This window comes from Manis javanica, chromosome 6 (assembly GCF_040802235.1).
Source record: "Manis javanica isolate MJ-LG chromosome 6, MJ_LKY, whole genome shotgun sequence".
Lineage (NCBI taxonomy): Eukaryota > Metazoa > Chordata > Mammalia > Pholidota > Manidae > Manis > Manis javanica.
The window spans coordinates 56,308,039-56,320,429 of record NC_133161.1 but is presented as its reverse complement, the minus strand read 5'-3'; the positions used below and the strand labels follow the sequence as shown (position 1 = coordinate 56,320,429).

The window sequence follows — 12,391 nt, the reverse complement described above, 5'->3', positions numbered from 1 at the left end:
TATGTGACTCAGGAATTATGGTGCTCAGTAGACCAAAATTAAGTAAGCTGAGAATGCTTAATTAGTCCCCTGAGAAAAATGTGGGAGGCTTACTAGTATATAGATTGAAGTCCCCTAACTGTAACAATAAGTTTCACTGAGATCAACAGTCTGTAACAGCATCAGATCAATTTAGGATACAGCACGAACTAGAATTTCAAACCCTACCATGTGAACTCTTAATAATATTATCCAAAGAGGTTGTAGTGATCCTGCCATACCCTTCGATATTCTACCTTCTCTAAAATTCTTTACATAACTTTACACGTATCTAAAAATTTTTTAAAAATTATTCACTAATAAATTAGCAGACTCAAAAAGGGAACAGTTTTCAGTGACTTTGAAATTCAAGGACTCATAGTCCTTCTCCATTTCCTAAATTTTATATTGAGCAATTTCATCCTAGGGCTCCTACCTTAGTCTAAAAAGCTACAATTTCCTCCCTTGCTGAAGTATTGGGAAATATTCTGTAATCCTTCTTCACATTTGCCCAAGGTCTTATTCAATTAGTGAAATGGAAGAAATTATCTCCTTTTCAAAAAAGCATCTCTTCAAGACAATTTCCTTTCCAGTCACTAAAAGCAGCCATGACCCTGTAGAGAGGTACAACCATGCAAGCTCTGGCCCTAACTGGTGACAAAGAGAAGTGTAATTTAGGAAGCTCAAATGGCTGCAGATCTATAAAGTCTTCAATCATCTTTATAATCAATAAAGATATTCAGAATTTCATTTATCGACTCCTACGTTTATTTCTGAATCGTTTTAATATGCAGTATCAGATCTAAGCAACAATGAATATACTAAATCTATAATAAAATGCGGTTTTATGAATAATCCTTGAGGTAGCTACTCAATTAATTCTCACTTGTCTAACAATCAATGGGTGTACTCTCTGTAAAATGGCTACAGATGACATTCAGACCCATAATGTAAAAGAGGTGACAGGTGGTAGATATATTCAGAAGCCACTCCTTTAGTGTCTTATACAATCTCTTATACCGCAGTTTATATATGCTATTTGATTCAGTTAAATCCTCTAAACTTATAGGCACCCTCCAAATTTTGGGGGGTCCCAAAAGACTTTTTTAAAAGAACTTAAAGGCAGTCAGTCCACAAATAATTACATAAACATATCACACACACATATATATAACAACAAAATGTTCATTTCAACTAAGCTACCTTAGACTATCTTATAAATAACAAGCACATCTCTCTCATCTGTACATTTTCTTGTATAGAAATATTATACTAAAATTACATTAAATACTATATATATTAAGTTATACTAAATCATAACTGAAACCCTTATGAAGGTTCATCAACTCAAGGTAAAGCATAAACACTATAAACCAAATAACCATACAGAGAAAACTGCAAGAGCAAGTGTTTGAATTTTATAGAACAAAATGAGAACATTCACTACTGGAATTATTACCAACTTCAATGGTTAGAGTCCAATTAATAAAACAATGTATTTTACTATCATCATCCCAACTTATTTATGCTATTATTATAATTGACAAGGAACTATTTCAATCTTAGAGGGAGAATAACACCAAAAGTAATAAAAAACCTTAAAGGCGTTTCAAATTATACAAAAAAGTTTACATCATTGGAAACTGAAATTTATTTTTGAAGAGGACTATCCATATTTCTACTTTAAATAATACCACTTTTATTTCTTTGGATATCCTGATTTTACATTTTTAACGTTGGTAAAAACAACGTGCAAAAATAGCATTCACAAATAAAGCATACTTCCACCTCTCACAGTTATTTTTCTTTTCTTATTGAGGACTCACGGTCATTTATTTCAATTTTGAACAGAACATGACATATGAATTGTAAAATGATCATTAACAATACTTACCCACCCACAAAGCAGAGGATATAAAATGCCAAATACAGTATTACAAAGGGTCCAAACGTTATAAGAGAAAGGACAATGCCAAGACTTCCCCATCCCCATATGGATAGACTGGTCTGAAATAAAGCAAAGTAAAAAAAATTGTTTTAATAAATAAATAAATAATTTTCCACATGAATTAGAAAAGAACCAACAAAACTTTAAAAGTTTTAAATTTTTCTTTTTAAAAATTTATGGTATTGTTTAAAATATTTACTTTTGAAAATGTTAAGTATACTCTTGGAAATTTATCTCTGAGAAACAATACACAGTATCTGTATCTAGCAAGAGATTCAATACATCAGCAATTATTTTTTAAAACTCTAATATAAAGGTACAAGAAATAGTTACACAAATTGTTGAATAATATACTTGTATGAGAAATAATAAAATATTTCTAAAAATATTTGTGTAGCAGAGCCAAGATGGCGGTATGAGTAGGACAGTGGGACTCTCCTCCCAAAAACATATATTTTTGAAAATACAACAAATACAACTATCCATAAAAGAGAGACCAGAAGACACAGGACAACAGCCAGACTACATCTACACCTTCGAGAACCCAGCGCCTGGGGAGAGGGGTAAGATACAAGCTGAAGCCCAGCGGGAACAGAGGCCCCTCAAACCAGCTCCCGGCGGGCGGGGAGGAGTCGGAGCGGGGAGGGAGAGGGAGCCCAGGACTGCTAAACACCCAGGCCTAGCCATCCGCACCAGGGCACAGACACAGAGCATGCATGGGGTGCTGGAAACAAGGGAAGGAGGACAGTAAGACCTCTGAGTGGGTCCTGCAGCCAGTGACTCTGGGACAAAGAAAAGCGAACGCTATTTGAAAGTCTTAAAGGGACAGGGACCCCACAACTGGACAGAATCATCCTGGGTCACAGTCCAGCAGCTGGAAATTCCAGGGAACTCCAGGCGCACTAACACCCTGGGCAACAGCTCTGAGAACCCTCACGGAGGTAAACAGCCAAACAGCGCCCCATCCATAAACCCTACGGGGCCCAGACATGGCAGAGTAGCAGCCTGAGACAGGGCACGCCCACAGCAAGGGAGCTTCCTCCATACCGGCGAGGCAAGATACAGAGACCCAGTCTACACACAATTGCCCAACACAGCCACTAGGGGTCGGACTTGTCCCAGTAAAAAAAAGGCCAGAAGCAAGTGGAAAAAGGCTTGGTTCTCCCACCTGATGAGTCAATAGCACACCACTGAACCTATCAACATGAAAAGGCAAAAAAATTTGATCCAGACAAGACTAATCCAGACAGCTTTGACATCTTCTACATCTTCCCCTGAGAAGAAACTGGGGAGATAGATTTAACCAATCTTCCTGAAAAAGAATTCAAAACAAAAGTCATAACCATGCTGATGGACTTGCAGAGAAATATGCAAGAACTAAGGAGGGAGAATACAAAAATAAAACAAGCTCTGGAAGGACTTCAAAGCAGTATGGACAAGATGCAAGAGACCATTAATGCACTAGAAAACAGAGGACAGGAATGCAAAGACGCTGATGCAGAGAGAAATAAAAGGATCTCCAGGAATGAAAGAATATTAAGAGAACTGTGTGATCAATCGAAACAGAACAAATTCCGCATTATACGGGTACCAAAAGAAGAAGAGAGAGAAAAAGGAATAGAAAGTGTCTTTGATGAAATAATTGCTGAAAACTTCCACAAACTAGGGGAGGAAACAGCCCCTCAGACCATAGATGTACACAGAACTCCCATGACAAGGGATCCAAGGTGGGCGACACCAAGATACATAATAATAAAAATGGCAAAGAACAAAGACAAGGACAGAGTATTAAAGGCAGACAGAGAGAAAAAAAGGTTACCTACAAAGGAAAAACCATGAGGCTATCATCAAACTTCTGAACAGAAAACTTACAGGCCAGAAAAGAATGGCATGATATACTTAATGCACTGAAACAGAAGGGCCTCAAAATAAGAATTCTGTATCCAGCATGATTATATTTAAATATGAAAGAGGGATGAAACAATTCCCAGACAAGCAAAAGTTGAGGGAATTTACCTCCCACAAACCACCTCTACAGGGCATCTTACAGGGACTGCTCTAGATGGGAGCACTCCTAAAAAAAAAAAAAAACAGAACAAAACACCCAACATGAAGAATGGAGCAGGAGGAATAAGAAGGGAGACAAATAATCATCAGACCATGTTGATAATAGCTCAATAAGCGAGTTAAGTTAGACAGTAAGATAGTAAGGAAGTTAACCTCAAACAGTTGGTAACCACAAACTTAAAGCCTGCTATGGCAATAAGTATATACCTTTCAATAATCACACTAAATGTAAATGGACTGAATACACCAATCAAAAGACACAGAGAAATAGAATGGATTAAAAAAGCAAGACCCATCCATATGCTGCTTTCAAGAGACTCACCTCAAACCCAAAGATATGCACAAACTTAAAGACAAGGGATGGAAAAAGATATTTCATGCAAACAACAGAGAGAAAAAAGCAGGTGTTGCAATACAAGTATCAGACAAAATAGACTTCAAAAAAAAGAAAGTAACAAAAGATAAAGAAGGACATTACATAATGATAAAGGGCTCAGTCTAACAAGAGGATATAACCATTATAAATATATATGCGCCCAATAGAGGAGCACCAACATATGTGAAACAAATACTAACAGAATTAAAGGAGGAAATAGAATGCAATGCATTCATTGTGGGGAACTTCAACACACCACTCACTCCAAAGGACAGATCCACCAGACAGAAAATAAGTAAGGATACACAGGCACAGAACAACATACTAGAACAGATGGACCTAATAGACATCTACAGAACTCTACATCCAAAAGCAACAGGATACACATTCTTCTCAAGTGCACATGGAACATTCTCCAGAATAGAAAACATACTAGGTCACAAAAAGAGCCTCAGTAACTTCCAAAAGATTGAAATCCTACCAACCAACTTTTCAGACCACAAAGGCACAAAATGAGAAATAAACTGTACAAAGAAAGCAAAAGGGCTCACAAACACATGGAGGCTTAACAGCACACTCCTAAATAATCAATGGATCAATGACCAAATCAAAATGGAGATCCAGCAATATATGGGAACAAATAACAACAACAACACAAAGCCCCAAATACTGTGGGATACAGCAAAAGCAGTCATAAGAGGAAAGTATATAGCAATACAGGCATATTTAAAGAAGGAAGTACAATCCCAAATGAATGGTCTAATGTCACAATTATCAAAATTGGAAAAAGAAGATCAAAAGAGGCCGAAGGTCAGCAGAAGGAGGGACACAATAAAGATCAGACAAGAAATAAATAAAATTGAGAAGAATAAAACAATAGCAAAAATCAATGAAACCAAGAGCTGGTTCTTCGAGAAAATAGATAAGCCTCTAGCCAGACCTTTTAAGAGGAAAAGAGAGTCAACACAAATCAACAGTATAAGAAATGAGAAAGGAAAAATCATGACAGACACCACAGAAATACAAAGAATTATTAGTGAGTACTATAAAAACCTATATGCCAACAAGCTGGGAAACCTAGGAGAAATGGACAACTTCCTAGAAAAATACAACCTTCCAAGACTGACCCAGAAAGAAACATAAAATCTAAACAGACCAATTACCAGCAACGAAATTGAAGTGGTAATCAAAAAACTACCAAAGAACAAAACCCCCGGGCCAGATGGATTCACCTCGGAATTTTATCAGACATACAGGGAAGACATAGTACCCATTCTCCTTAAAGTTTTCCAAAAAATAGAAGAGGAGGGAATACTCCCAAACTCATTCTATGAAGCTAACATCACCCTAATACCAAAACCAGGCAAAGACCCCACCAAAAAAGAAAACTACAGACCAATATCCCTGATGAACGTAGATGCAAAAATACTCAACAAAATATTAGCAAACAGAATTCAAAAATACAACAAAAGGATCGTACACCATGACCAAATGGGATTCATCCCAGGGATGCAAGGATGGTACAACATTCGAAAGTCCATCAACATCATCCACCACATCAACAAAAAGAAAGACAAAAACCACATGATCATCTCCATAGATGCTGAAAAAGCATTTGACAAAGTTCAATATCCATTCATGATAAAAACTCTCAGCAAAATGGGAATAGAGGGCAAGTCCCTCAACATAATAAAGGCCATCTATGATAAACCCACAGCCAACATTATACTGAACAGCGAGAAGCTGAAAGCTTTTCCTCTGAGATCGGGAACTAGACATTGATGCCCACTCTCCCCACTGTTATTTAACATAGTACTGGAGGTCCTAGCCATGGCAATCAGACAAAACAAAGAAATACAAGGAATCGAGATTGGTAAAGAAGAAGTTAAACTCTCACTACTTGCAGATGACATGATACTATACATAAAAAATCCTAAAGACTCCACCCCAAAACTACTAGAACTGATATCGGAATACAGCAAAGTTGCAGGATATAAAATCAACACACAGAAAACTGTGGCTTTCCTATACACTAACAATGAACCAACAGAAAGAGAAATCAGGAAAACAACTTCATTCACAATTGCATCAAAAAAAATAAAGTATCTAGGAATAAACCTGACCAAAGAAGTGAAAGACTCATACTCTGAAAACTACAAGTCACTCTTAAGAGAAATTAAAGGAGACACTAACAGATGGAAACTCATCCCATGCTCGTGGCTAGGAAGAGTTAGTATCATCAAAATGGCCATCCTGCCCAAAGCAATATACAGATTCCATGCAATCCCTATAAAACTACCAGGAACATTCTTCAATGAACTGGAACAAATAATTCAAAAATTCATATGGAAACACCAAAGACCACGAATAGCCAAAGCAATACTGAGAAAGAAGAATAAAGTAGGGGAGACCTCACACCCTAACTTCAAGCTCTACTATAAAGCCATAGTAATCAAGACAGTTTGGTGCTGGCACAAGAACAGAGCCACAGACCAATGGAACAGACTAGAGAATCCAGACATTAATCCAGACATATATGGACAATTAATATTTGATAAAGGAGCCATGGACATACAATGGCCAAATGACAGTCTCTTTAACAGATGGTGCTGGCAAAACTGGACAGCTACATGTAGGAGAATGAAACTGGACCATTGCCTAACCCCATATACAAAAGTGAACTCAAAATGGGTCAAAGACCTGAATATAAGTTATGAAACCATTAAACTATTGGAAAAAAACATAGGCAAAAACCTCTTAGACATAAACATGAGTGACCTCTTCTTGAACATCTCTCTCCGGGCAAGGAAAACAGCAGCAAAAATGAACAAGTGGGACTATATTAAGCTGAAAAGCTTCTGTACAGCGAAAGACACCATCAATAGAACAAAAAGGAACCCTACAGTATGGGAGAATATATTTGAAAATGACAGATCCGATAAAGGCTTGACGTCCAGAGTATATAAAGAGCTCACACGCCTCAACAAACAAAAAACAAATAACCCATTTAAAAAATGGGCAGAGGAACTGAACAGACAGTTCTCTAAAAAAGAAATACAGATGGCCAACAGACACATGAAAAGATGCTCCACATCGCTAATTATCAGAGAAATGCAAATTAAAACTACAATGAGGTATCACCTCACACCAGTAAGGATAGCTGCCATCCAAAAGACAAACAACAACAAATGTTGGCGAGGCTATGGAGAAAGGGGAACCCTCCTACACTGCTGGTGGGAATGTAAATTAGTTCAACCATTGTGGAAAGCAGTATGGAGGTACATCAAAATGCTCAAAACAGACTTACCATTTGACCCAGGAATTCCACTCCTAGGAATTTACCCTAAGAATGCAGCAATCAAGTTTGAGAAAGACAGATGCACCCCTATGTTTACTGCAGCACTATCTACAATAGCCAAGAATTGGAAGCAACCTAAATGTCCATCGGTAGATGAATGGATAAAGATGTGGTACATATACACAATGGAATACTACTCACCATAAGAAGAGGGCAAATCCTACCATTTGCAGCAAAATGGATGGAGCTGGAGGGTATTATGCTCAGTGAAATAAGCCAAGCGGAGAAAGAGAAATACCAAAAGATTTCACTCATTTGTGGAGTATAAGAACAAAGGAAAAACTGAAGGAACAAAACAGCAAGGGAATCACAGAACCCAAGAATGGACAAACAGGTACCAAAGGGAAAGGGACTGGGGAGGATGGGTGGGTAGGGAGGGATAAGGGGGGGGAAGAAGAAGGGGGATATTAAGATTAGCATGCATTGGGGGGTGGGAGAAAGGGGAGGGGTGTACAAGACAGAGAATACAAGTAGTGATTCTACAACATTTTGCTATGCTGATGGGCAGTGAATGTAAAGGGATTTATAGGGGGTACCTGGTATAGGGGAGAGCCTAGTAAACATAATATTCATCATATAAGTGTAGATTAATGATAAAAAAAAAGAAAGAAAAGGGGGATTACTCCCTGATACGACAAAACCAACTGTAAATCAGCGATTAATGCATGCTTTAAATATCCTTAATTTTGACCACTTAATGGGTGTCAGATGAACGGCTATGGAGGTAATTTTTCTGATAATATTCCCTTCCTGTGGAAAAAAAAAAAAAAAGCACTTCCTGTGTGGTGACCTCCAATGAGTTCTACACAGTGGTATAAAGGGCATATAAAAGTGTAGGCAAAGAGTCTGTTTGTGTTTATACAGAGGATCAAAGCCTAATTTGCTACCCAGAATTTGAACTAAGGTACAATATGAAGCAGAACTTCCAACATCAGCACTCTCTGGAAGAGTCATGCCAGAAGATGATAACCAAAAAACCTCCACAAAGATCCAGGCGATGCTGCAGTTGTAGCTGCATCCATCCCACCGATTCCTGGACATGACATTGGAATGAAGAGGTAGATATCTAAGCTGGGCTGTGCTTTCAGTAAAACAACAAATTTGACTGGATCTATACTGTTGGAACTCAACCAAGAATTAGGAGAAGTGCAAATTGAGCACTCCAAAATCTTACGACTACAGACTATCTACTGTTAAAAGAACATATGAGATGTGAACAATTCCCAGGAATGGATTGTTTTAATTTGTCTGATTTCTTTCAGGCTCTTCAAGTACAGTTGGACAATATCCATCATATCATAGACAAATTTTCACAAATGCCTAGGGTGCCTAACCCGTTTTCTTGGCTTCACTGGAGATGGCTGGTAATTATAGATCTGCTAGGTTATGTAACTGTATTCCTATTATGTTAATGTGTGTGCGCAATATAGTTAGTACTTTAAAACCTATACATGCTTAAGTTACTATACAAGAAGATATGTCAAAGAAATAATCAATCCTCCCATGTTTTCTTCCGTCTGCTGCCTCTATAGCTTTTCTTCTTCCTTCCTAATTACAACCCTTAAATAGAATTCATGCCTCATATCGAATTTACTGAGTATCATAATTCCTCCAAGTGGTAAAGATACCTCAAGACAAATGCTGGGCATGGAAGGCACAGGGCATAAATCTGCAAAGAAGTAAAAAGCTAACCTTTTCAAACAATATGGCTACTCTCTCACTTACCAACTTTACAACTCCCTGTATGGTCGCAGAAGATGGCTGGTTAGCCAGAGACGCGTAAGATTCCTCAAGGGAGGAACAACCTAAGACAGGCACAGTCGCAGGGGGGCCATCAGGTGACAAATTGGGGATCAAGAGTGGTGAGGCTTAGAAACTCACCCCCCCCTGTTTTGAGAGATATGTTCTGCATCTGTGGATGTTTTAATGCCCTTGTATAGCTTGGATTAACACATAGTCTACAGGCACACATCTCATCATCTACAATTGCTCTCTTACAACACTAAGCTATGTTTTCTACCTTTATCTTGCATCTACCTACCACTTCAGCATTTTATTGAAAATAAAAATAATAATAATAATAAAGGGAGAAATGTGAGATCCACATACAAATCAAGTATAAAAATCAAATGAATATTCATATTTGACCTGATTGCTTATAGTTCATAATGCGTGATCAAAATCGAAAGCTTCTATAATGACTGCCCTGGTACTGTTCACCATGTAAGAACTTATTCACTATGTAAGAATTTGTTCACCATGTAAGAACTTGTTCGTTATGCTTCCGAAGATTGGAGACTGATGAGAAGTAGGCTTGAGATGGATTAATGATTGTGCATTGAGCGTTGTCTCACCTATACAGAATTTTCTTGTTGTTAACAACCATTTCATCAATAAATATATGAGATGCCCTCTCAAAAAAAAAAAAAGTGGGCAGATCCAGGATGGGAGCGTGAGTAGAGCAGTGAAAATATCCTCCCCAAAACACATAGAGCTATGAAAATATAACAAAGAAAACTCTTCCTAAAATAGAGACAAGAGGACACAGGACAACATCCAGACCACATCCACACCGGCAAGAACCCAGCACCTTGCAAAGGGGGTAAGATAAAGCCCCGGCCTGGCGGGACCCAAGTGCCCCTCCCCTCGGCTCCAGGTGTGTGGAAAGAAACTGGAGCGGTTTTTTTTTTTTTTCTTGGCGAGTGCTTTTTGGAAGCCTTAAAGGGACAGGGACCCCGTTGCTAGGGAGGCAGGGCGGCGGGACCAGTGAGTGGGTGCCTGGGACCGGCACCTGAGGACAAAGAATATCAAGCACTTTTCCCTACCGGACCGGTGGGCGGGTGCCTGAGACCAGCACCTGAGGACAGAGGAAATTGCGCGTTTTCCCCTTTTTTTTCTCTGTTTGGCGAGTGCTTTTTGGAAGCCTTAAAGGGACAGGGACCCTGGTGCTAGGGAGGCAGAGCAGCAGGACCGGTGAGCGGGTGCCTGAGACCGGCACCTGAGGACAAAGAATATCGCGCATTTTTGCCTGCAGGACCGGTGAGTGGGTGCTTTTTGGAAGCCTTGAAGGGACAGGGACCCCGGTGCTAGGGAGGCAGGGCAGCAGGATCAGTGAGCGGGTGCCTGGGACTGGTGCCTGAGGACGGAGGAAATCGCGCATTTTACCCCTTCTTTTTTTCTCTTTTAGGCGAGTGCTTTTTGGAAGCCTTAGAGGGACAGGGACCCTGGTGCTAGGGAGGCAGTGTGGCAGGACCGGTGAGCAGGTGCCTGGGACCGGCGCCTGAGGACAAAGAATATCCCGCGTTTTTCCCTGCGGAACCAGAGGGCGGGTGCCTGAGACCGGTGCCTGAACACGGAGGAAATCACGAGTTTTTCCCCTTTTTTTTTTCTCTTTTTGGCAAATGCCTTTTGGAAGCCTTAAAGGGACAGGGACCCTGCTGCTAGGGAGGCAGGGCAGCGGGACTGGTGAGAGGGTGCCTGGGACAGGCGCCTGAGGACAAAGAATATCCCGCGTTTTTCCCTGCGGGACCGAAGGGCAGTTGCCTGAGACCGGCACCTGAGGACGGACGAAATCGTGCGTTTTTCCCGGTTTTTATTGTCTTATTGGCGAGTGCTTTTTGGAAGCCTTAAAGGGACAGGGACCGCGGCGCTAGGGAGGCAGAGCAGCAGGACTGGTGAGCGGGTGCCTGGGACTGGTGCCTAAGGACAAAGAATATCACGCAATTTTCCCTGCAGGACCGGTGGGTGGGTGCTTTCTGGAAGCCTTGAAGGGGCAGGGACCCCGGTGCTAGGGAGGCAGGGCAGCAGGAATAATGAGCGGGTGCCTGGGAGTGGCGCCTGAGGACAAAAAAATTTGCGTGTTTTTTTATTTATTTTTTTTTTCTGTTCCCTCTCTCATTGTTGCTGTCATTGTTTTGGTTTGGAGAGTGCTTTTTGGAAGTCTTAAAGGGGCAGGCCAGGACACTTAGACCAGAGGCAGGGAATTTGGAGATCTCTGGGCACTCTAACCCGCTGGGTAACAGGGAGTACAGAGGCCCTTACGGAGATAAATAGCCTCCCGGCCGCTCCTCCTCCAACGGGGCTCCACCACATTGGAGGAGCAGCCACAGACAGGCCACGCCCACAGCAACAGCGGAGATAAACTCCACAGCAAACGGGCAGGTAGCAGAAGCCCTGTCTGCGCACAGCTGACAAGCATAAGCCACTAGAGGTCGCTATTCTCCCAGGAGTGGAAGGCCACAAACCAACAAGAAGGGAAGCTCTTCCAGCGGTCACTCGTACCAGCTCTGCAAACTATTTCTATCACCATGAAAAGGCAAAACTACAGGAAGACAAAGATCACAGAGACAACACCTGAGAAGTAGACAGACCTAACCAGTCTTCCTTAAAAAGAACTCAAAATAAAAATCATGAACATGCTGAAAGAGATGCAGAGAAAAATGCAAGAGCAATGGGATGAAGTCCGGAGGGAGATCACAGATGTCAGGAAGGAGATCACAGAAGTGAAACAATCCCTGGAAGGATTTATAAGCAGAATGGTAAGATTCAAGAGGCCATTGAAGGAATAGAAACCAGAGAACAGGAATGTATACAAGCTGACATAGAGAGAGATAAAAGGATCTCC

The 12,391-nt window shown here is 40.4% G+C and overlaps 1 protein-coding gene across 8 annotated transcripts in view; it reads right to left on the bottom strand.

The window, feature by feature from the left end:
- SNX13 (sorting nexin 13) overlaps positions 1-12,391 on the bottom strand; it is a 170,195-nt gene that overhangs the window by 97,425 nt on the left and 60,379 nt on the right. For 6 of the 8 annotated variants that reach the window (XM_073238738.1, XM_073238736.1, XM_073238739.1 and 3 more), the window contains one exon: positions 1,917-2,025. In XM_073238738.1, the coding sequence (XP_073094839.1) occupies positions 1,917-2,025 (109 nt within the window). Of the gene's footprint in view, positions 1-1,912; positions 2,026-12,391 lie in introns of all 8 variants that reach the window. The other 2 variants (XM_073238737.1, XM_017666452.3) reach the window with 1 other exon arrangement.